The sequence below is a fragment of the Lathamus discolor genome, chromosome 8 (genome assembly GCF_037157495.1).
Source record: "Lathamus discolor isolate bLatDis1 chromosome 8, bLatDis1.hap1, whole genome shotgun sequence".
Classification (NCBI taxonomy): domain Eukaryota; kingdom Metazoa; phylum Chordata; class Aves; order Psittaciformes; family Psittacidae; genus Lathamus; species Lathamus discolor.
In genome coordinates this window covers 10,416,636-10,442,332 of record NC_088891.1, presented here as the reverse complement: position 1 = coordinate 10,442,332, position 25,697 = coordinate 10,416,636, and the positions used below count along the sequence as shown (strand labels likewise).

Sequence of the window (25,697 nt, the reverse complement as noted above, 5' to 3'; positions counted from 1 at the left end):
CTACCTTGGCAAAGAATGAAAATAACTCAGCTATTTTTGAGCACAGTCAGTCTGGGTTTGCTGGGTAACTATGGCTCATCAGCTTGCTTTTCTGCTCAGACTGTCTCAGCAAAAATATGTCCAGAACCAAGCTTTCACCTCTTTCATTCTATTGGAGTAAGTGTAATTCACTTTGTTCTGGTAACACTTGGTCACTACCCTTTGCCTTCCCCAGGCAGAGGACTAGCCCAGCATTGTTACAGCTGTGTTCTGGGGAGGTTTGCTGAGGGGGATCTCCATTGGGCAGTTCTCTTCTATTGTTATAAGGGGTAGAACATACCAAGAAAATAGAAGAATAATTGCTACTTCCCAGTTTTAACACCAAAAGTTACCCCTCATTGTAGTATTGTCAATGAAAAAGATGCTTTTGCCTCTGCTCATTTACTGATCACCAGAATAGTTGACATCTGGATTCCTCAAGAGACTTCTCGTAATTCCTTTTCCTACAAAATGCCTGAACAGTTACTTTTGAATAGTTTTCCTACACATAACCATGATTAGCAGATTAAAAGGCATTTTTGCATGCATTTTTACCATCTTGGCTATTACATCTGTGTTGCATTACCAGTTGTGTGCAGATTTATCCAGACAAAAATTATTCTTCAAGGTGCTTGCATGATTAGCCTGTGTGATAGCTGGGAGAGAGTCAGGACCAGAATATCTGAGAATTGTTGCAGTCTTCCGAATAAGACAACTTAGTATTTCAGAGGTTTAACTGTGTGAATGTAAGTACTAGAATGTTCCAGTGTTGTCAGGCTGTAATGGCAGCAGCATGAAATCTGTTTTTCTATACTTCCTTTATGAATACATTTCAAATTAAAAACCTGTCAGGGCTGAACTGCAGTTGAACCTCTGACTCCAGACTGTAGGGGTGTGCGTGTAGGACTGACTCTGAGCCCTCTGGTAGGTATTCATGCAGTAGCAGTGTGCTGCAGTGCAGTTTGTTTTAACGATTGTCACTTCTCCTGTTGACTCTTCTGCTTCCTCAACTCCTGCCCTTGCAATTCATGTAGCCACCACCCCAAAGAGCCTACACTGATTTTGACAACTGTGATTACTCAAACTCTCAATTTGAAATAAATATCCTTTTGAAAGGGAAGGCAACTAGGAATGGACATAAAATAGTGTCTGAACTTAAGAGAGGAACAGAATTATGCTTTTAATTAATTATCACTAGTGGTATTTCTAAATGTAGAAGGACCAGATGTTACTGGTGAAATGCAGTGGGAAAATGGGGGAGGAGGGGAGGGAGGAATTCGTGACGGCAGAGCTACGTTTTTGACCCATTGTTTTATGCTTAGGGGCTCTTGGGGTGCTGGGAAGCTCTATTAATATGTTTGGTGTTTTTTCTGTCGCTGGGGGCAGGTTCTTCAATGCATATGGATCAGCCTTGCTGCCAAGCTCTCTATGACTTCGAGCCTGAAAATGAAGGCGAGCTTGGGTTTAAGGAAGGGGACATCATAACTTTGACCAATCAGATTGATGAGAATTGGTATGAGGGGATGTTAAATGGAGAGTCTGGCTTCTTCCCCATTAATTATGTTGAAGTGATGGTTCCCTTGCCTCAGTGATTGTGTCATTCAAGCTGTGAACGTGATTTCATGACTGAAATGGATTCACAAGTGTTCTGTCAGTGTGGCATTCTGTGAAAGCCTTGCTATTTGACTGACTTACTGACTTTTGTATGCGTCTTTTTAAAATGTATTTATTTTATATGCAGAAAAAATTTCACCTTCCCTGACTCGTCAACCTGCAAAAAAACCCATGCCCAGTTTTTTTGCTTTGTGCCTTGAAGATCACTGTATGGAGTGTTTCCTGGTAGCTCACTGTTGCTCCAAAACTGCATTTCCTTGCTTTTATTGTTTGTGGAGGTTTTTTATCTTCGGCTGCAATGACTTTACTATGGAAAACCATTTTTAAAAATACTGTAAGTGAAGCTAACTGTAACCAGTCCCTAAGTTACCGATGTCATTGAGCTCTCTCCATCTATCACACTGTAATTTATTGTGAGCAAGTTAATCCATGTTTCACATTCTATGTTGACAAAAGTGGTTGTTGTCAATATTATGATGTTGTTGTACTAAGTACAAGTTCTCAGCATTGAAACTTCCTATAATTTACTGACCAAACTGAATAAATACTTCTGTGGGATAAGACCAGTGGTTGCTGCTTCTATTCCTTACAGTTCTGGCATTTGTCTTGGAGCTGGAGGTCGCTTTTGCTAAATATATGAGCTTTCAGTGAAGAAAACAATGCTAGATTAAAAATGCATTAATAAAGCCAAAGTACTAGTTCCCCAGCCACTGGATTTTTAATAATCTTGCTCTCTCCCTATGACTGTGTAGCCTTTATCATGTCTGTTAAAATTTTCTTCTAGCAGGAGGACAAGAAAAACATTCCTTTGGCTTAAGACCAGACTGCAACCTAGTGCCACAGGGTTTGTATAGCACTCCATTGAGATAAATAGGTGAGTATCTGCCTACTGCAAGCAAACGAAAAGTCAATATACTTTCACTTTTTGTATTTATTTTAAAGGGAAGGAGGAGGAGGAGAAAGAGCACACTAGGTGGAAAGCTGTGCTCTAACTAAAACGGTGTAAAAAGTGACTCAAGGTAGACGTTCAAGCAATGAAGACGGTATCAGTTTGGTTTTCTGTTAGCCTGTTCTTGCTTTGCTTAGTAAATGCAGATGTAGTAATGAAGGAAAATTTAACAGCCCCAGAGGAAGATGTTATCTTCGCCAGTTCCTCTCTGTCCAAGCAGAGGATGAGAAGGGAGCTGAACTCCTCAAGGGCAAACTGGATTTAATTCAGCCTCAAAGTTTCAAGCTCCACTTGGTTCTGCAGTCCAGTTGAAGCAGCAGGCTCTAAAGCAGGATAAATTTCATGTGTACTGCAGGTGCAGTAACTTTTCCATGAAAGCAGCTCAGTGGCTGTTGACTGGCTAGCAAAACAATGCATTTTGGTTTCTCTCATCTTTAGCCTTGGCTTGCACAATGGTCACAAGAGAAGCAGAGGATTATTTTTTGCAGCTGTGGTAGAACCTGCTGCTTAGGGCAGACTACCTCAGAATTTGGACTTGCTCATGTAAGAAAGGAAAGTTGCGGGTAAATATGTAGTTAGCATTAGAGCAGCACTGTAGAAAGTAACCTGCCCTGATCTAGTTTTTGAATGAAAGTAGCTACAAGGTTGTCATGGTTTAAACCCATCCACACAGCTCATCCACTCACCCTGGCCCTGCCCAACCCTCCCCGCTCCTGGAGGGATGGGGAGGACAATCAAGAGAATGTAACTACCACGGGTTGAGATAGGAACAGCCCAGTAACTAAGGTATAACACAAATCACTGCTGCTACCACCAATGATAATAGTGATAAGAGAAACTAACAAGAGAATACGATACCACCGCCAAACAAGTTCGACCCCCCTGAAGAGAGAGTGTGCCCTTCTGGGCAACTCCCAGTTACCTCTCCGGGCATGACGTGCTGTGGTATAGAATACCTCTTTGGCTAGTTTGGGTCAGGTCTCTGCTTCCTCCTGGCCTCCCCTTGTCCCCAGCAGAGCATGAGACTCACAAAGTCCTTGGCCAGAATAAACATTACTTAGCAACAATTAAAAGCAATCGGTGTTATCAGCTCTCGGCCCAGGCTGGAAGTCAAAACACAGAGCTTGCACCAGTTACTAAGAAGGAGAAAAACAGCTGCTCCTGGTAAACCCAGGACATTGTTCTGAATAAAAGATATATGGGATAATTTTCAAGGGTTCAGGTATTTGGGATTCATGGCTGCTTTTGCTTCTCCACCCCATTAGGGAGGTCATGGCAATCATACTTCTACGTAGCAGGCAGGAAAAGAGGCATTGCCATCTCTTTTCTACATCACCAGATTCCCTAGAGGAAAGAATTACATATAAACACACCCCTACAACAGTTTGAATTCCCAATACATGTTGAAGTAGGCAGCTTGGCATTTAGTATAAATCTCCTGGTCAGCTACAGTAGGTGTCTTATCTAACAGAAGTAGCTATTACAAAAGTAGCAAGCTGGAAGCAACTCAAGAGAGCTATAGACTGTTACTGATTAGGATAAAGTAGAGAGACACATTCTAGGAAACCAACTGGCTCAGGCTTGCTACCAGCAAGATACATGCACATTAGGATTTGAAAACTGATTTAAAATGTGCCTTTTTTAGATTACATGCTAGAAGCAAGTTTCATAAACTACGATGTTGGTTGCATGGTAGATCTTGTTTCCTGGGCCACTAATGGTATTACCAAATAAGATCCTGTACCACTACTCTTTCCTATCACGATCTGCACAGTAGTTGAAATATGTCAGCATTGTTGCTTAATACCATCTTTCCCTTGTGCTGTTAAGAGGTTTCATTTGAAACAGTGAAGATTCCTCCTGCATCAAGTCCATAGCAGTTCAACCTTATTTGAAGAATTGAGTGATAAATATAAACAGGGCAGCACAGTATTTGTGAAGGTTTCTTCAGTCTGCAGGGAACCTTCCCTAAACTCACCAGGTTTTATTGCTTCAAAGTCATTTGAGCCACTCAAGATCAGTGAACAAACAGAACTTTATTATTTAAACTGCAAATATTAAAGTCCAAGACTGCTTTTATATACATGAAAAAATCTGTTACAAAAAAGTTTAAGAAATCAAGATAAATATAGAAATAGCTGCTGCCATAACCTTGCATAAGTTACAAGAATCCAGATCTGCTAAAATGCAAGTACTAAACCACCATCTACTCTTGATGTCTGAAGACTAGTTTTTAAATAATTTAAGAGAATTTAAGCTAGTATAATGAAAGCCTTATCTTAACAACTGCATCCTAACACAGAACAGGTCTTAATTTAAGAACTGAATACTTTGGCATGGGAAGAGGCAGTCAAAAACCTATTCCAGCATTTGGAGAAATCTGTAACCTCAGCTGCTCTTAAACAGAGCTGTGCTTTATGTGGCTCATCAAGGCCCTTTACCATAGGGTCAGCACATAAGCATTTTAGTAAAAAGAAGCTAGGAATAATTAAATGCGGTGACCCCAGAGGCTGACTGTCTAGTTTGAAGGCTATAGGTCAGGCTTTACATGGAACACAGCTATTCAAGTTAAAATAAATTACGTACTGGCCCAGGAGACAGTAGTCCCCCAGCTGACCCATTAGACACACAAAGTAGTACTGCAGACTGCACAGAGATTTGGTACATAAGGACTCCAAGAGAAGATACTTTTGATGTACATTTTAGTATAGTTGGTGCTTTCTAGATAGAATTTCTCAGCACTTCTTTTCCTAGCCCCTTATAAAGCTGGCTTGTTGGGACTAATGAGTGCTAATATTGCTAGTTATTGTACCTTCTCTACTGGAATGAGATGCCTTTTCACATTTACAGGGTACCTTTCCAAGTTAAGGTTGATACAGCTGTACATGTGATAGACTGTATCTAGACATATACAATACTGAAACTGGTGGATTTCCAAGTGCTAGATTACAGGAACAGTACATTAAATAAGACAATATTTTTACAGCTTGTTTTTGACATTTAAGTGTTTCATTCTAGGAAGTTCTCTAGCAGTGATCTAGACCAGTTTCATTTCAGCATCAGGCTTTGAACAGGAAGCATTTCAGGAGAGTGTTTTACTTTCAGCCAAGTTCAAACTTGCTCAAGGTGCAAGCCAGGGTGTGGTCTGGCCCATGTAGTTTCCCCACTCAGGCATGAAACAAATTACCTTTGGAGAAATACCATATTAGAATATTAAGAAAGCTGAGACAGCCCATAGTCATTGTTAAGTATTTAGCATCCTTCTACAGCATATATATAAGTTTTGTAAACTCTGTACCCTCCTCTGTTTCAGCAGGTTATGGAAGCCACATCCTTGTCTTCATGTAAAAATTAACTTCACATGGAGCTTTTATTCTACTGCTCTTTATATCAGTGAAGCCACAGACAGGGTTCACTATCAGAAGGTAGGAGACTTCATATTATTGACAGTATCTCTTACAAAGAGGTCAGATGGGAGATGCAAATTCCAAGTTTCAAATACTGTAGAAGATGCTGAAACACATAGTCTGTGGCACCTGGGATTGACAGTGTTGTCAGATGATCATCTTTGTCCGTATTACATGACAGAACAGCTGGTATCCTCATTTTGCTGCAGAAATAAAAAATGAAGACATGAGGCTTATTAGCATGTGTACAAACATTTATTGCCAGTTACCTACTTGTTCCTCATATAGGAATGTGGGGAACTGCAGCATTTTATAGATTTAGTTACTTATTAATAAAGCAAAGCAGGCTTTCAAGAGAGGCAATACCTGAACTGTACAAGACGGTTTGGGGTTGGGGGGAAAATAAAAGCTTTTGACAATTTGAGACCATGCAATACATGAGCCCAAGCCTTCTTTAATGAAAGGTCATCAAGCCCACTATCAGTACCTCATTAAAACTTCACTAGCATGCAGATTCATGCTACTCTATTTAGGATGGTAAAAGCAGAAGCAAACACCATGGAAACCTTGCCTTCCTTTAAAGGACAGCATGCTTTCTTCACATCATTTTATTGCATGCAAGAACTGAACTATTTTCTACTACACCACCATTATTTCAGTGCTACCAATGCAGCAGAAGCTGTGTGACAACAGTTTGATAGGAATTCAGAAGACAGGAATGACATTAAGATTTAATTAGAAATACTGGAATTGATTCTTACCATAAATGGCACACAACTGCACTGTAAAGTTGCTGATAAAACAGATTAGAGGTGTATGCAAAAAAGTTACTTTTGCTTTCCATTGCTGATTGCTGAACAAGCCATCTTATTAGTCAATTCAAATAAAGAGCCTTTAAAAAAGGCTTGAGAAGAAGCCCTACTCTAAACTTGAGAAGAAGCTTGTATAACAAAGTCTTCTTATAAGCCTAATGCTTCCACTGGTGTTACTTCAACCATTTTGGTGCATGCTGTGTATTAAGAACACAAAGGCCAGAACAGCATTATAGAAACTTTCTCAATAGCCTATTTAACAGGGTCTCACCCTCCTTCAGTGAGACACTGAAAATACTACAGGAGTGGAACATACAGGATACTGATAAGCATCCTTTAAAGGAGATAGTATTGTAGTAATAGAGATTTACCCAGACTCTGTTTGGAAGAAGGACAAGTTTAGGAATTAAGCAGCAGGCAGTAACTACCTGTTCTTGGGTACATCTTCAGAAAGACAGTACTAAGGTACTTAAGTTAAATTGAAACAGGTATATTTGGACAATATCTAGGAAATGACCTGGTGCAGTAAGATGCCAGTCCTTGTAACTGTGTAGGATCAGAGTTAGGAAGAGCTATGGCGACTTAACACGCCATGTCAGCAGGAAGAAGAGAATGAATTTTTAGCTAGGCTATCCCTTGCGCACAGGGCCTTGGAGCTTGTACTAGCTAAGGAGATTTGGTGCCATTTCAAGTCAAGAAACAAACAATCAAGTACAGCCCATAATTATTCAGTTATGGCCAATTTAAAGCCCTTGTATCAGTGCTGGTTTAGACTACTTCAACAATTAAAGGTACCTGGCTAGTAGTACATCAAAGTACACAGGAAAGTCCAATATGCCGAAGTTCAGACTTGTAACATGGCTAGTCAAAAACCCTTTGGAGGGTTTAGAATCTTTCACAGGCCATTACAACATGAGAGTTGCAGCCAAAGGGCTGCAGGTATACTGAATGCAAAACATGCTTGTTCTATTTAACTAGATTAGTTCTATTAGCATGACCTGCTTCTGTCCTGAAGTTCCACTTGGAAAGTATTGCAAGGAGTATTTATGACTAAAAAAAAAAAAAAAGACTGAGATTTACCTACTTTGCTGTGCAAAGTATTTGTTGTTCCTGGAAATAAGCTGTAAAAGAAGTGCCTCAAACTCATGCATAAATTGAAAAGGACTTAACCAACACACAAAAATTTTGATTTCAGCCTTTTAATACTTTTGAATGGAAATACAAGGTTTCTTCACTATGAATTTATCTTAAGAGCCAGTCAGGGACACCATTTGAAGTGTCAGTTAAGTCAGTTCATTCTATAGAAGATATTTATAGTTAATGTTTGCATTTTATTCCTGGGGTTAGAGCTTTTAAGTTTGTTAGATGTTGAGATGGAACAGACATTAAAGCTCCTTTTTCAGTGTGTCAGTAATGAGACCAAATAATTAACTCAATTTGAGCATATTCAATCAGAGAATAAGCAAAATATCAACTCCACTTTTGATGCAAAGCCATGCAAGCACTATTAGTGAAGCAAGTTTTCTATGAGATGACAAGCATGATTCTCACCATCTCACCTGCTTAAAGATGCTCACAGGAACCACTATCATGAAACCAAACAACATTTCTTTTTTCTTCTTCTTTTGGTCTGCCATCAAGAAAAATGTTAAAGAGTTGTGGGATATGGATAGTACTCAGGGAAGTATTTTCATACAGTAATGAAAAGAAATGGCCATTGAATGACTGTTAATAACATGTATTTAAACTTCAGGCAGCTTACCCGAGGTGGAAACTCAGTTTCACTTCCAGTTACTTCTTCATAATCATCATCTTGCTCACCACCTTCTTCCCTGGGTATCTGCATTATCTTCCTCTCTGCAAGTTCCTAGAGTACAAATGAATTGCCACTAAGAACCCATAAGAATTAAGCACAAGCAAGTTTGGTGTTAGAACAGTAGAAGCTATATACTATCACTTACCTCACCATCATCTGTGATGAGTGTAACACCAATATTATCCCCAGTTCCCCAAGACTTCTGAGACTTCCAGACCAGATCACTAGGACCAGGGCTTACACCAGCAGCTGCACCCCAGATCTGTAACATGTTTAGAGTAAGCTTCTGAAGAATATCACTTGTAGTTAGATTAGGATTCTGTCTAGCATTTAAAACTATTAAGTATTCCAATACCAGAGACAGCCAGTAACAAACCAAACTACTCTGATCCCTGGCAGGTTATTTTCAGGATTACCAGTAACAGTGATAATGCCTGGGAAGGATATTTTACTGAAGACTGTAAAACAATTAGTGCAGAAAAGGCTGTTGTTAATGCCTTCTACTTGATGTAGAGGTAGCCTTACTTGGACATACACACCATTTGAGCCATAGTTACAGGCATACTCATGCCAACAGTTTGTGTATACAAGATAGCCTCTAGCCTTAGGTCACTCACAGATCCCTTGAGCACACTTGTACAGAAGTTGGAGGACAGAGTGTAGAGTTTAGGCTCTTTGATCACTATCTAAGTGTACTTAGAGTACAATTTTAAAGCCAACACTTAGCTTAGTACCATGAACTGTGAGCTCAGTATTGTTGAACTGTAGTGGACTACAGCTTTCAGTCTGTGCACAACTTCTATCAAAACACAGGAGTATGGGGAAGCCTAAGAATAAACCAGAGGATATTGATTCTGTTCACAATAACAGTACCTCCCTATCTGGGATGATCAAAGTTTAATTCGAGGTCTAGCTTTAAGGAACTATTAATTGGCATTTCAGACCAAGTTAATGCAAGGATTTTCCCTATCTCCCTCTCCATATAACACAAGGATTTTTAGTTCTTTAGGCACTTCAAGTTGGTTTTCCTTATTACACAAATCTCTATTGCCACCTACCATAACAAGAACAGAGCTCCGAGTAACTTTGACAAAACCACTACCTACTGTAACTACTTGTCCTGCCTGAAGAGTGAACATCGAAGGAAATTTGTATGTTGCATCTGACACACTTTCAAGATGTCGTCTTAACACCCATCCATGTAGCAGCTGATCCTGCAAGACAAGAAATTTCTCTCAGCATTACACACCAGCACCATACTATACAAGTGCAAGGGTCTTCCTATACTCAAGCACCAGTTTTAGTCTCATTCCTGTAGCATACAAGAATCTGATCAATTCTGAGGAAGGCTGAAGTGGCTAAGCTACTAGCCACAAGTTTTGGAACTCTGAGGATTAGTTCTAGTAATTCCAGATTTGCAAACTGAACTACTCAAAGAATTATCTAGTTGGTTAAATACACTCCCTGCATAGATTAGGTACTATCAGATTTACTGAACATGCTAGCCATTTTAAGCATTTTTAATTAATAAGCTGTCATTATCCAATTTACTAAGTACCTTATTTCATCAAAGGTAAGTAGTATTTCTGGTAGCACTAGCCTGAATCTGGTGAGAAGCAACTGAAGGTATTACCAGTGTCCCTCCACCCAAAAGCACTTCCCAGACAGCCCTGTGAACAGAACACCTGCAGTACTAAAACAAAAATCAGTCTCTAGTCTGCTCTTGACAGCAGCCAGGTTAGCTGAGGAGCCCCCACTTCATCTATTTCTGGCAGTACTCTTCCCTGTTATCTCTCACTGAACTACAAATTGGTTCACAAGCAGTTGTACTTTATAATGAAGGCCATGCAGACTTGAATGAACAGCAGTACCTCATCAGAGTTGTTTCTAAGCCTAACAAATTTCCCATCTGCATCAATTTCTTCAATAGATACATTTCCAGAAGCAGAAGCATGCTGAACAGTCTTAAATCCAGTACTATGAGCTCTCTTTCTGGCTTTAATTTTCCTTTTCTTCCCATGTGGGAGCTGTCGCCCTTGACTTGTTGCTGGAGTTGCAATGCCATGTGAAGACAGACTAGGTGACAGCTTTAGCCTAGAAGGGAGTCAGATAATATTCACTTGTACATCTGATGTGCCCATTTCTTCCCACTCCTATTCTCCCACTATAGCCAAGCCCAACAGCTTCCTATATCCAAGCTTTCCATCAAGCCTTGAATAAGATTTTATTTTTACTGGCAAAAGCAGCTAAGTATCCTCTTAAGTCTGGAAGACAGCCCCAGCCCTAGAGTTCATAGCAAGCTTCTGCTGATAAGAGATTCCCAACTGCAGTAAGTATTCCTTTATAGTCTCTACAGACACAATCTTTAGTGGAAGTCATTTTAAGTTTTTGACCCTTCTTAGCATACATTAAGAGTTCATGTTGTTCTCACCAGACAGTGTCTGGATAGTTTGAAGTTGATACAATCTCCCAGTTTCATTCATGAAGCTTGACCACTAACTTTGATTTGTCTCTAGGATCTAGTAAAAAAAAAAAAAACCCAAAAAAAACAAACAACTGAGAAAGCTGAGGGATGTCTGATGGACCTTTGAGCTTTATCAGCTGGGTTTATCAAATTACTTCATTTTACTGCCCCATGTTGTAGATGGGAATTATAAATGCCACCTACAGAATACTATACTTCAAGAACTAAATTACAGCACTAATGACATACTTTGCATTTACTTCTTGCCTCCTTCACATTCTGAAGAATGTATGGTGAGTTAGTGTAGAGATTCTGGATGAAAAGTTCATATTAATATCTTCTCATAGCCTACCTCTGTTCCTCTCCTTCCAGCATCTTTCTGTAGGCATTTATTTCCAGATCAAGAGCTAGTTTCACATCTAAAAGATTCTCATATTCTTCCAACTGTGTTTGTGCCTGCTGCTGTACTTGCATGATTTCTTTCTCTTTTTCAGCCAAACGTCTCCTATTGAGATCACGATCATAATCCAGCATCTCCTGTAGCTCCCTTATTCTGTTCTCCAAAGCAGCATTCTAAAATTATGGGGATGGAAAAAACAGTTAAAACCATAACTGAAGATTAGAGAAGAGGCCCATATTTTGAATTGTGTATCTAAATTAAAGTGATTGTACCTGGCTTTGATATTGATGAACTTGAGATGCCAGAGTATCAGCTCTCAGCTTTGTTTCCATCAGCTCCTCCCGAGCAGCATTGGCTAAGTCACTATTTTTTGCTGCAGATTGCTGTATATTCTCCATCTATGGATAAGTCACTATTAGTAATGAGTTGCTTACAACCATGTATTTTTATAAGAAAGGAAAACCAAGCGATTTCCAGCTCTTACATCTGGAAATAATTATGTTCTACTTTAGTGTGCAGATACCAATAAAGTCCAGGTCAGAAAGTTTTTCATTGCTTTTCAGGGAGGTTTACACAAATTTGACATTCTTGTCAGAAAAAGTCAGCAATAATCAGGTAGTGAAAATTGCAGGATTAGGATATTTCAGTTACAGATGCATGAAGAATTCGTATAGATATTAAGTAAATTGATTCTCCAGAAGAAAAATGGGGAGTATGTTCAGAAGCTGCTTGTCAAAGCATGGGGCTACAGGATATTAGGTGTGCTTATCAAACTATTCCTCTCCCCCAGAGTTCTATTTCTTAAACAGTTCCTGCATTATTGTAAGCAGCACTGAGCTATTTCTAGAACAATTCCGTCTTGACTTGTTCCAAGAAAGGATAAGTTAGAGCCATGCTCCTACAAAAGGAGCTCTCAGAATTTCCAGTGGAAACCTGGACAGAAGCATCCAAAGGAATTCACTGAGTTGGCATAAAAGTGGGGGGTGAAAAAGCTGGAGAGAAAGCCAGATGAACCAGGAAGAAGTGAACACATGTACTTTTTCAAAGTAGCAGATCATATGATTCTGCACTGGAGTATTAAAGAAGGCTTAAGGTAACAATACTACACACTGCAATCAACCCAGAAACCCCTGGTATCTTACCCATCCAGAAAGTATAAGCCTAAGTAATACTTTTTCCTGTGTCTGTGGATAATGCTGGGAAAACAAGTGACAGACCAGTTCTGAGAAACTGTCAAACCACCTCCACATCTACCCTCTCCCCCTTATCCAGTACTAGCAACTGGGAAGGGACAAAAAGTGCTCTTTAGAGCTGTAAGAATACCTTGTGTCCTGCATTTTAGTAAAACTTTAATCAGTAGATCAAGTTTTGTTCAAGAACACTGGAATTACTTAATACAAACATAGCACACCTTGTTCCTGGATTTTTCAGACAAGCTCGGAGATTTGTCAGAAACCTGAATTATGATCAACTTTATCACATGAGCCATTCCTAATCACTCCCCAAACAGACTGTATTTCTGCTTGGACTAGTTTTGTTTGGGATCAAGTGTTTATAGAAGTTCTGTTGTCAAACTTGACACAGCTTTGAAATTCCATAACAACCTATGCCAAGAAGCTCCACACTGAATGCAAGGGCTCCATCAGTCTTGCATCATACTATACTGTGCGACTTTAATCATATCAAGGTACAGAGAACTTAAGATCTATTATATTTGCATTTTTACAGACTCACTTTTGCACTGAATGTTCGCTCCAGTTCCTCTTTGTATTCTTGAATTTGCTCTTCATGTTGTTTTCTGAGCCCCTGCAGAGCATCTGAGAGCTTACTCTCAAATTCTCTCCTACGGCCAGATTCTATTTCTGCTATCCTGCTCTCATGGATTCTTTTTGTCTCCTTGAGCTCCTAGAAGAAGAAATTTCTCAGAGAATAAGCAAGCCAATACAGTTTGATTTGAGACTGAACTTACTATACCATCTTAACAAGTCATTCAGTATTGAAGCAGATTAATCACTGAGTTCACAGTAATCCACCTTGCTTTAGATCTTGGGTGTTCATCCATTAGGTCAGGTACTTCCACCTTGCTAGCTGCACTGTGTTGTTGTGCTACAGTGATGTGTTGCATCACTGCCAAAATTGCTTAAGCTAATAAATGCAGTAGTTAGTATTTAATTTTAAGACTTACTCCTTGGACTGGATGGCTTTCTGTACTTTTCTTCATTTAGAAGACATGCATATACACTTCAGTTTCTTTAAGCACTGTTACCTCATATTTTAATTCACAGAGGTTGATTAGAGAATCTCAGAATTCTTTATCACTTAAGCCACACAGATTCCTTTCTGTCAGAAGGAAGTTGGTTTACATTCACATGTTTAGCTGTATGTACCAACTTCTCACACAAAGGTTACCAGACACCTCTGCTAATTGTTGAGGAAGTAGGGAACATAAATGGCTTATTAAAAGGAGATTTAACTTTTGATTATTTTAGGCTTCTAGTAGACATCTGGAATCATTTAACTGTAATATATGCATTTCCAGTTGCACAAAGTAGTATACTGGTGTTGTAGTTAACCTTCAGAAGTGCAGCCTGAGAAAATTCTCATATTCCAAATGCCTATTAGTACTATGCCAGGTAATATGAGCTTGTGTACCTTCTTGAAGTCTTTCTAGTTAGGTGGATTTTATTGTCTGATGGACTCTTATAGGTTGACTCAGCTAGTTACCTTTTTAAGGATAAAGCACATCTTAACATTGCTTTTAAGTGCATCCAGGGATCACAGGCACCTAAAAGAAAAAAATCCTTGTTAATAAGCCAAAACATACATCTTCATGAAGGCGCTTCTGGAATGTCATTTGTTCCTGCAGAGTTTTCATGTGATTTTCCAGATCCACCCTCCTCAACATTTCACTGTGGAGATGCTTTTTGGTATCTTGTAATGACAGCTCCAGCTAAAAAAAAAAAAAAAAACAAAAACCAAACAAGACATCAAGGTAATAAGAATTAAAAGGTCAGCTTTCCAGACTAAGACAGTCAGCTTACTACAGGTCAATTTCATTCCCACACCAATCACAAAACAAAGTAAAGTTGGTAACTCTTTAAGTTCTTATTTCAGTAGGATCAAGCTTATAAGCAACTGGAAGAATTCTAATTGTTATGTAGACCAGATTTCCCCCAAGGCAAATACAGAGCAGCCCTTAATTTCACCAACTAAGTTTGACTCCTCAAAGCAGGCTTATGATTAATTGTACCATCCATATACATTCTTCCCCTTCACAACACTGCATATTCCAAACTTGTCCCTAACTCCCAATATCATTTGCTTGATGCTTAACAAGTGAAAACCTTCAAATATTAAGGTTATATCTTACATATGTTATAAATAATTTATGTTAAAATATAAAGGTTATAAGTTATATATGGTTATAAGCTACTATACACTTCCAGTGCTGGAGTGTGCTGCTTTAATGTTACAAGTTTGTTGCTTGTTTTGGGTTAGTTTGGTTTTTAAGTTTTCATCCTAAAGTTTTGATATTAGCTTCTTCAGTGATCATATTAAAAGCATGAATATAGAAAAGCCATGTTCTTTGAAATGCATTGCTAGATTAGCAACTCAGTTCATTTTAGGATCACTAGAGCCTAAAAAACTAAGTAGCCAGAATTTCTTATGTATTCTACATAGACTGAAGCATAGTGAAGCATTAAATGCTTCCTTTACTGACACGCTAGAGACTGCTACAGGGACTACAGCAGTACAACACATTTCAACTTGCTTTGTCATTCAAAAAAGAAACATTACATACTGTGGTCATACAGTAGAATTAAAGGTACCTACAACAGGGGGAAGTTTTAACAGGCTTAACCACCAGTAGCATTTGCTTTCAGCAAGATCACAGAAGTCTGTGTACCTGTCATTGCCATAGGTAACAGCCCTTGCTTTTAAATCTAACTAGTTGGGAAAAAACAAGTAAAAGCTTCAGGAACAAAAGCAAAGTTGCAGTTCCAGGAACAAGTCTTACAGTGGCTACTTGATCCTTTAATTCGTGAAGGTCATTCTCTAAACTGCGGTTTTCACTCAAAGCCGTTGCTAAGTCAGCTTCCTTCGCGTTCAGCTGAGCATCAAGATCTCTCATGCGAGCCTGTGCCAGGTTTAAATCAGCTTCTTTCTTTGAATTCCTGCAAGTGAAAGTTTTACAAATGTAAGTCGCAGCTCATGACAGAGAAAGTTGGGTTTTAACGTGTTTACCTTCACTGGGGTCTGTGGCAGAACTGAAACAGAAGGGAGGTCAGTTAACACTTACAGCCTACCCTGTACTCTCTGCAAAACAAACCAGACAGGGCCCTCAGACAAGCATCACTTGTTTAACCAGAAAGATTTCTGACCTATTTTCCAGCTCGTTTTGTGCAAATCCTATGCGGAAGCCAGCTATTTTCCAGGGCATTGCGAACAAGAGAGGGAAGGGGCAGCACAGGCCGCTGTCTCCACAGGGAGGGCCTAGTCACGCTCACAGCCAAGGTTCACCAGACCACAGTGACCTGCCACCACTGAAGCCACGGCTCACACAGACACCGCCTGTTACCAGCTTCCTGGCAAGGTGCCTCTTAACCATTAAAGCTCACCAGGGCTCCGAGCCCCTCATGCCCCCAACCAGGCTGGCACAGGCACACAGACTGCCCCACCACAGGGAGCTGCCAGGCCAGGGCACAGCTCCAGCCCACTTTCCTGAGATGATGGCAGTCACAGAGGGGCAAAGTCACCCCACTCTGCAACTACAGGCAGAGCACAGCTCTGGCTGCCAGAGCTGCCACTCCTCCCCTGCAGCCTCCCTCCTGCCCACCGCACAGGGGAAGTTCTGTCCCCAGGAGGCCACCAGCCCAGCCCTGGCGAGCAGGCCTGGTCAGCCCCACATCTCCAGCTGGAGCTTGGCCTCCTACAGCCCCTCTGTACCTGCCACAGGGCAGCAACCACCCCTCCCTCACAGCACCCATGCAAGGGACCCTTCTCCCTCAGGAAGCTCTTCCCTCCTTCGCACCATAGCAGAGTTACAGTGCACGGGAAGTATGGCCTTCAGAAGAGGGCCATCTTCCTGTGCAAATACCCAGACAGAGAGCTTTCAGGTACCACTGGTATGGTCAAAGCTGCTCAAGCTGTCACTTTTACTTGGCACCACAGCAGAGAAATGCTGGGCCTACATCAAGTTCCTGTCAGAGAAAGGGGTGACAGGTTCCCCAAACTGCTCCAGCTTCCAAAATCCTTGCAGTTGCCTAACTAAACCAGAGTCTGACTACCTGCTCAAATCTGAGATTTGAGACTGGAAAGACTAAAGTGTTCAATTTTAGCAAAATGAGTTCTGCCAAGTGGCTGAGTTGTGGCAATTCATACAATGAGTTTTCCAGTTGATAACTGAGTAGACCAGTTGGAGACTGTCCAAAGTCATTCTGCAGGACTGATCAGCTCTAGAAAGCTTACACTGCAAGGAAAGACTGGAAAAACTAAGGGTTGTTTAGTCTAGAGAAGAGAAAAGTGACAGGAGACATAACAGTCTTTACATCCATGAAAGACTGCTGCATAGAGGAAGAGAATCTGTTTTCCATGTCTGTTGTGGAAAAGACAGGAAGTTGCAGTCAAATTGCAGGGAGGAATATTCAGGTTTGATGTTAGGGAGAGGAAACTAACAGTAGTTCAACGCTGAATCATATTGCCTGGGGGGATATTCTGGAATCTCAATCATCTGGAATTTAAAATAAGGGTTACACAAGCATCTGCTGGAAGAGATGAAGGTATGGTTAGTCCCAACACAGGCTTGGGGCATGTGGCTACAGCAGGTCCTTGAAGGCCTTTTCTAGCCCTGCTACTTTGACATTGGTTGATTGTGTCCTCATACTTCATGACATAAACCCAAATGTTTTGCTACAAGTTATTTATTCTTTACTCAGACTCTAATAAAAAGGTAATTTTACTGAGGTAACAATGGAAATAATAATGTATTATCTTTTTTTTAGTATTTACAGATTTCTTTGTTTTATTGATATTAGTTTCCTTCCTTTTGGAATCTCTGCTAACACGGTGAGTATTAATTATGGTATCAACAAGTACATCAATAACACTACATGATTATAATATTGACTGTTTCATCCTACAGTAATATGACAAAGTGTGTTCAGGACAAACTCCATTCGTATCTGTGTTTTAACAATCCCCTTTCCTGATACAAGCCCTTAGACAGCCAGTTTCAGATTTTCTATAGTCTTTCCTGACAGTATTGTTTACAGAGAACACTGAAGTGAATCATTTCATCCTTAAGTACAGCAATTTCACAAGTCTCACTTTGAAAAGAAGACTTACAACTCTTTTAAACCAAGTCTGGGGGTCAGAACACCACTTCACATTACTATGCAGCAAGCAGTGACAGTTACAATACTCTACAACACTCCATACACCAACCATTCCAGTACTAAGCATGGCTTATTGGCTATCAACTTCAAGCAACAACCTGGAGGCACTGCCAATCACATTCCTTGTAAGTCATGATATAACATATGCTTTACCTTGAGAATTTAAATAATTTTACCAAAGGAGTTCAGGTACGTTTGAAACAAATTTGCCAAGACTCAGGGACATGAACAGGACTTGGAGAATTCATTCTTACTGCTTCAGCTGGCTGTACCATGTATGTCACATCAGTGGCAAAACGCATACCTACAGTCACTAATGCAGAAACTGGTCTTGTCATTCCCTGCTGTGCTACTGTAGTTGCTTTGACCTTCCTCAGGCTCTGAATTCAACCAACTGATACGCTTATCCACAACTCCTCCTCCCCAAACATCTTTGGCCTACTTCCAATTACCACTGTGTAACTAGTAAGAAGGAGGCTGAAATGCAAGCACACTTCATTATTGTTGAAGCTTTATGTCTCTTTACCACTGATTAGTAAGAGCCAATTGTTAATACTGTTGGGAAATTATCTGGTGACATTCCATCCTACAAGAGTTTCAGGTTATTTAAAGGGTGTGTATATAAAGGGCATGATACCCTCAAAGTAGTTTGTTCCAAGTCATCTGAGACATTTGCAGTCAGGCAGCCCAGATAGAAAACACTTGTTAGTATTAGGAACTCAGTCTAGCCCTTTCAGAAAGCAGCATGTAGCATGTATAATTTCCTGGACTATAAATTTAACCACTTCTAAGACCAGTTACTTTAAAGAAAAAAGTATCAGTCCAGAGAACTGCATATCTGCCAAGCCTAAAGCTTTATAAATAAAGACAGAGTTACACAAACACAATGAGCAGCAGCGAAGTTTTAGAACTGGTATTACCTCTCTTCCTCACTGTCCACTCAAGTGGCTAGTTAGATTTATGAAACAGATTTACAAGCCAAACCCCAGCATGAATAAGACAAGCCCAAGAACTTCTAAGCAGCTGAAAACAGAAGCTTAGAGTAAAACCACATTTTATTCCCAAGCAGAACAGCTACTTAAGTCCTATCAGCCTATGAAGGGGTAGCATTTGCCCCACACAAGCACTAAAAAGCTGATGCCTAAAGTTGCTATGATACAAGCTTATAGCAAGATTTAGGGGGGGCCTATGGACACACAAATTATTGCAAGTCTTTGACTGATTTAGCAGTACAGTAGAGGATTAAAGTAACTATCAATGCCAGCACTTCCCATGAAGGAAGCTTATTAGGATTGGACACTTGTTTCCTCCCCTTCACTACCCACCTTCTTCCTGCCTTCAAAAGAATTTGATTGCATTGGGCCACCCCTTTGTTCCCAGCTTGGTGAGACTAGACAGCAAGGCAATTCCAGGCTCAGGATACACAGCTTGCAAGAAAGTCAAGCCTGAAGCAGCAGGGAGTTGATCCCCAGGGCATGTAAATACAGACCTAAAAGCCACTAGCCCAATTTCTGTACAATACCAGGTAAGTTTGACTACTTACAGGACAAGCTTCCCTGCATCTTCCCCTCTAAGCAATGTCTGAGCTAAAAAGCCACCCCCAAAAAGGTGTGAGGCAACTGCATATACAGACTCTTACCACCATAACTTACTAGATGTTTTCCAGCATAGTAACTTAAATGTTTATAAACACAGGTGTGGTACCAAACCCACTCAGCTATGCATTCATAGGGTACTACTCCTATAAGGCCACCCAACACCTCAAATTCTGGGGGAGCCCCGTTCCCAACACAGGAAGGTGCCAAAGCAGCCTAGCAGCACTACAGTAGGAGGCATTCACAGGGGCATCCCTACAGCACATCCTCAGAACTGAATTAGGATTTCTCCTAACCCAAGACACTCCAGTCCCACAGGGACACACATCTGGAGTATGACCACTGCCATGACCCAGACACCCTACATCACTGCCTCCCCAACACACAGATGCTGGCAAGCAACAGCCCCTGCCCTGCAAGAGCCCCAGAAAGAGACAACCCTAGGTTGTTCCCCCGAGAGCTCTGCTCATGGCCGTCAGCAGCGGCAGGAGGGCCGAGCACCGACCTGCTGTGCAACTGCCGGTGCTCCTCGCTAATCTTGCCCAGCTCCACCTGCAGCGTGGCCCGCTCCATGGCGATGTCGTCCAGCGCCCGGCGGGCGTCGGCCAGCTCTGCCTCATAGCGGAGACGTAGTGTGCTCAGCTCCCGGTCGGTGCCCTCCTCCTGCTCGGCCACCCGCTGCTGCAGCACCGAGTTGTCGGCCTCCAACGCCTGCACCCGCTCGATGTAGACGGCCAGGCGGTCGTTGAGCTGCTGCAGCTCCTCCTTCTCCTGCAGCCGGCTTAACCGCGACGGACTCAGCAGCAAAGCAGCGCCACGGTCGAGAGAGTGGGTCCCACTTACGGGGGTGGACGAAAGAGCCGTGGCCATACCGGCCTCGGGCCCAGACCCCGCCATCGCTACCGGGACCGCCCCACGCAAGACGCCCAGCGCCCGCCGCCGCCCGCGTATAAATAGCCGGCAGCAGCTGCCGCGGCTTGCGGGCCGGGTGGGCAGCTTAAAGGGCTAGGGCTGCTGCTGCTGCTGCCGCCGCCGCCGCCGCCCCGGGGCTGGCTCTCCTTGCGGGGAAGGAGACTCTCTTTGCCTGTTAATTTTTATTCCTTGTTTTCCACACGTGCTTTGCTGCATCCTGCACCGCACCAGTGCAATGGTGCTGCGCAGGGAGGGTGGGGAAGGAGCTGTCAGGGAAAGCTGACAGCAGCTCCGCGTTTCCACAAACCGGGCGAGCGGTCGGGGTGAAAAAGAATCCCAGCTTTAGGAATGTGCATGACAGTGATGCTCGCACCCCAGCATGTTGCTGCGTCAGGGCTCCACTGTGCTGTCTGCTGGTTTTGCAGTTTATTCAGCTGGTGAAAATAAGCAAGTCCTAGCTCTATTTTGTTTTGTTGTTTGTGGGCGGTTTTACCTTTTAGGTTGGGGCTGTGGTGGCTGTCAGCCATCCCAGTGCTGCAGTGCTGAAAGCTGATGTGCAAGCATAAGAAAAAGTGGAAGGGGAAAGGGAACCTGCAACAAGACAAACGTGAGAAGCTGTCTGAAAATCATTGTCCAATAAGAATGTTGCTTCAGCACTTTAGCTATGTGTACTGTGACAGTCGTCAGTTTTCTCAAGTAGCTAATTACTTTTGCCTTTTCTCTTTCACTGAGATTTTGGAGGGGACCTGCTGTACAGATCTCCTGAGCATAAAAATCTCTGATCATTAATATAACTGCTAACTATGGTGTTTGTTGCACCAGTTACAAGAAGCTTCACTTGAGAGCTTAGGTTTTGTCAATAACGTGACTTCTTACACAAGGAAAATAGCCTTGAAATCTGCTTAAAAATCTTTAAATGTAATGATAGATTTTATGGAGGTTGTAGGGATAAATTCAAGCTTTGCTTTATAGGTCAGCAGGTATGTAATGTAGGAGGACAACATAGCTGGCCCTAAGATTGTTACTGTGCTTATTTTAGAATTAGGTTGTGTATACCCTGGATCCAATGTTACAAAGTAGATGAGGGCATAGAAGGAGACACAATGCTCATTAATGTTTTTTTTTCTGAACTTCTTTATACATTTGTGTAACTCTCTTGCCTCCCACCAATTTCAAAACTCTAAAACTACATGTAACATGGTAATGCTATATGGCCAGACTGAGCCCCTCTCGTTCTAGTCCTAACAACAGCACAAGGAAATTCTTTTCTGCTGAGCAGTTCCAGGTTTTTATTTTGATATAATGAGTACTTGTTTATTCTTCATTGCCAATAGAAAGCTCAATTCAAGAAAAATAAAAAGTATTATTTAAATCTGGACATGTACCTCTAAGACCAAGATGTGTACATCGGAGGGTTTACTTCAGCTTTGAAACCTCAGTCCTCTACAGAGAACACTGTGATCGTATGTCATTGCCATATTTGATGGTTGCATGTTACTGGCCAGCTGTTCAAATATAATTGTAAGAGTTTGGAACAGATGCAAAACAAAGCAAGAAATCTGCTATTCTAAAAATATTTTCCTTTCTGCCAAGGCTTTGTAATAGTGCAAACAAAAACAGCTGAAAGAAATAGTTCAAAAATAGTCTGAGCTAGTTTTATCTTTTGTGTTCCTTACCTACTCCTCCCTATGTGAGCACAGAAGGTGGCAATTTGAGAAGAGTGCAGGGACACCATTTAAGCTCTGGACTGGGGTTTAGTTGCTCTTTGAGCTATTATGGTTGTATATGGCTACAGGCTTTGTTGGCCTATGGGCTGATTTTCTGGCTTCACCTTGTACCTGCTAAGTTATTGCAACTTTGTCTGAGTTCTTTGCATACCCTGGCTGTCTTTAGCTCCTTGTGATTCTTACCTATGAGCAGTGGGACAGGGCCATAGCTGGTATGTGCCTGGCTACCTGATTTTGCTCTGTCCATTAGGAAGCAGCTGGACCTTGTTACTACTTTGATGACTGCTAAAGACTCAGGTAGGGCCAAGTTCCAAGTTTGTTGTTAGCAATATCTCTTCTTTTTTTTTTTTTTTTGGGTTTTTTTTTTGGGGTTTTTTTTTTTTTTTTTTTGTGACCTAGTACAAAATGCTTGAATTCATGCCCACTTTTCCAATGTTAAATGCGTTTGAGGCTGGGCATAGTAAGTGCACAAACTTGAAAATGGGAAAATATTGAGCTGGCAAATGTAGGCATAGATGAGGAGTCAGCATAGACTATGGAATCTTTGGTAGTGTTTTAGTGTTTTTCTTTGATAGTCATTCTGATCTCTAATTCATGAGGGTCTCTTCCCTAAGTAGCCTTTGAAAGCAAACAAGGTTATCACTGGATAGCCTTTGTAACAGATTAAGAAGTCTTTACATACAATAGTAATGTTGTTTCAATGGTATTACTCTGATGTATCAGAAAATATTAATAAGTACTTTGCTAAACAGTCTGTTTACAGGCAGATGTTAGTGACTCACGCATGTCCAGAGCTAATGAAGACAGATTGAGTTCTAATAACCTGATAAGGGTTTCCACAGTACTAGAGTAGGTATGGAGTTACTATGAGAAAATTAGAGATTAAACAAAGGTTTAAGGGCAGTTTCTGTGTCATTGGTGGCAGTATGCATAGATGGAAAAGTCTTTTCCAGAATATGTAACTGCACAAGTGATCCTCCTGTGTAGTATTTCAGCATATGCTCCTACTTGCCTAGCAAAATTAAGCAGGGTGGGTCAGTTAGTTTACAGTGGATTTTGTCTGTGTTAGAATAGCAGGCTTCTATAAACTGCTGATCAGTTAAGTTTATGTAAAATGCCCCTTAGTTTCTGTAAGAAATATCTATACAGAATTAGGTACTGTGCGTGGGTCTGGAATAACAGAATTTTGTTCTGAAGTTGTTACTAATACCAGTATCAGGCTTTGAAGAAAAGTCACAGATTTGAGTTTTCACAGTGTAAGGCAACAAAGGAAGCAGAGATGAAAATAAGGAAAGTGGAAGCTAAACTATTTCTTCAGTGACTATATAGCTCTAAATTGTGACTCTGGAGCTTGACAAACTTTCTTTCCCTCCATCCATCAGATCTCGCTAACCCTTCTTTGTCCTCATTCATTGTCAAATAGATTGTATTCAATTATGTCATCACTGACTGTTAACAAGAATAATGAGTGAATCTGCTGGCTCCCATAGCAGCCAGGAGTCACGTCTGATCCGTCAGAGCTAAGGCAAATCTGAGTCCCTTGTGAAAATGAAGTCACTTCCATCTTTTAGTAGAATATAACAAGAACGTCCTCATTTATATCCAGGCAACATTGCTGAATTGAGATGGGTTGAATCCACTTCATAGAGAGCAGTTTATCCCCCTATTACTGCACTTGATTTGATACCCTTCTCAATATGGAGGTCTTGGGCTGCAGCCAGGCTGTGGTGATGGTAATGTTCCATACTGTTTCTTGGTGATGATTCACAATATAGTCTTTAATGAAGGCTGTAAATGTGCGATTCAAGAAACACGGGTCTGTGCCAATATGGCAACTAGAGGAGAACAGAAGAATCAAATTTTAATTTCAAAATTGCTTTTTGTTCTCACATTTACTTTCAACTGTAAAGTATAGCTAGAGCTGGGGTTCTAGCCTTGGTTAGTACACTATTGCATCCTTGGTTTGGGCTTCATGTTTGCTCCTTTGTTCCCACCCACACAAGCTTACTGGAGTGTGAGACCGTTTTGTTACAAATTTTGCTGTATTTTTTCTGTATTTATATTGACACACAGATTGGCTATAAAAAAAGGAAATTCTGTTCCTCTTACTGCTAAATATTTGATGCAAAATGTTGCTTTTCTGAAGCTATTTTCTGATGACTTGGTTTTGGGAAGGTAATGATTTTTTTTAAGTTTTAACTTATTCACACATATTCATTCTTCTGGTGTTTGTTTTTTCTTTGTATTTTCCTACATCAGTTGTTCATCTTATGCTTTCATAACCACATTGTCTTTGTCAGTAGTATTCCTCCCAGCAAAGTATTATGTTTTAATTCCAATGTTGTCCTTGTCTATTTCCATATTGATGTGCATCTTCAGACACTCATGTGGCAACAGGCGCAAGTCAACTTGTGAGATGCAGGTAGCCTACCCTACTCTTCTTGCTTTTCCCCAGTGAGCCATTACAGTGAGGGCAGTAATTGTCCTGTTGACCTTTGTTGCTGGGACTTGCAGCATTACTGTTTTCCTCAGAGCCCCTGTTTATTCACCAAGTGTTGCTTCTTTCACATAGCACTCAATAACATCTTAATTTTAACAATCACGAAATTAGGGGCCACCACAGATGGAGTGAAACAGATCATCGTCGCTGTTGCATGAACAGAAAATGGCAGACAAGTTCAGGAATTCAAATCTGCCATATCCACAGTCCTCAGTGGGTTTTGCCTTGTTGTTTGCAGACTAAGTAAAAAAATCTGTTAACACACAGCTATGTGTAACTAGACTGAAGCTATTTTACTTCTGCAATGAATTTCTTGTCTTGCCTTATCTGCATACAATCTTCCTCTATACGAGTTCATATTTTCTATTTATGGCCACAATAAGCACCTAAATCCTTTTGAAAAAATAAGCTGCAAAACCACAAAGTGTATTATAATTGTCTGTCAAAACATTGGTTCTAGCATTCTAATTAGGGCTCTGAACACTGAACTACAACAAAAAGTATGTACTATCCGACTCTAGATGTATTTGTTCTGGAGAGTCATGAAAGTTAATGCATCTGCTACTACTGTACAGGATCATAAATATGCAAATATGCCACAAGTTGTTTTGCTTGAGGATAAAAAGGAATTTGAAAGACAAGAAAGGACAAATATTTATTCAAGTACTTGAAATAGTGACCATTTGTATATACTGTATTGGTTAATGCTAGATTCATTTAAACACAAATTGAGAGGAAGACAGTAGTTTTCTTCTACAATGTTTAGGTCTACACATAAGTAGTTTTTCTTTCTTTAAGCCACAAGAATTTTTTTGTACTTACTATATAGATGGAGTTGTTTCCAAAGCCCAGGGCAAGGATCAGTGTGGAAAGCAATGGGTTCCGTAACACCAAGAAATCAAAGACAGTGCTGTGGCTGAACTTTGTACCTTTCTGCTAATAGAGGCTTTACTCTTTATAGGGTATAACATATTTGTGAAGTGTGACAGTGCATGATTGCTTCCCACCCCAGAGAGCTTGTTATTTCAGGGTAAACAAGCACTCTGTACAAATACAATACACAGCCAAAGAACTGATTATACTGTGTC

General features: G+C 40.8%; 2 protein-coding genes across 3 annotated transcripts in view; one reads left to right on the top strand and one right to left on the bottom strand.

Annotated features, from left to right (window-relative positions):
- Positions 1-2,195, top strand: part of SH3GL3 (SH3 domain containing GRB2 like 3, endophilin A3) — a 51,559-nt gene extending 49,364 nt beyond the window's left edge. The window contains exon 9 of the mRNA XM_065688625.1: positions 1,405-2,195. Coding sequence (XP_065544697.1) covers positions 1,405-1,610 — 206 coding nt within the window. The 3' untranslated portion in view covers positions 1,611-2,195. The remainder of the gene's footprint in view (positions 1-1,404) is intronic.
- A 3,870-nt stretch (positions 2,196-6,065) lies between these two features.
- Positions 6,066-20,395, bottom strand: LOC136018931 (lamin-B3-like). 2 transcript variants are annotated; one of them, XM_065688614.1, is made up of 12 exons: positions 19,976-20,395; positions 15,499-15,655; positions 14,305-14,430; positions 13,215-13,385; positions 11,753-11,878; positions 11,433-11,653; positions 10,488-10,710; positions 9,723-9,830; positions 8,762-8,878; positions 8,563-8,667; positions 8,360-8,430; positions 6,108-6,191 (listed from the first exon to the last, which is right to left on the bottom strand). In XM_065688614.1, exons 1-11 carry the CDS (start codon positions 20,365-20,367, stop codon positions 8,389-8,391), a joined length of 1,788 nt encoding a protein of 595 aa, XP_065544686.1. In that variant the 5' UTR covers positions 20,368-20,395; the 3' UTR covers positions 6,108-6,191; positions 8,360-8,388. The 2 variants fall into 2 exon arrangements, with proteins under 2 accessions (XP_065544687.1, XP_065544686.1); XM_065688615.1 differs by lacking the exon at positions 8,360-8,430 and having other exon boundaries at positions 6,066-6,191.
- Between the last annotated feature and the right edge of the window lie 5,302 nt (positions 20,396-25,697).

Bases quoted from the DNA above. Each gene is read 5' to 3' on its own strand.
- LOC136018931 (XM_065688614.1), bottom strand. From the start codon at position 20,367: ATGGCGGGGTCTGGGCCCGAGGCCGGTATGGCCACGGCTCTTTCGTCC. The intron at 13,386-14,304 runs GTATGTTTTGGC...TTCTTCTTCTAG, and splicing joins AGAAGCGCCTTCATGAAGAT to GAGCTCAAGGAGACAAAAAG. The intron at 8,668-8,761 runs GTAAGTGATAGT...TTTGTACTCTAG, and splicing joins TCATCACAGATGATGGTGAG to GAACTTGCAGAGAGGAAGAT.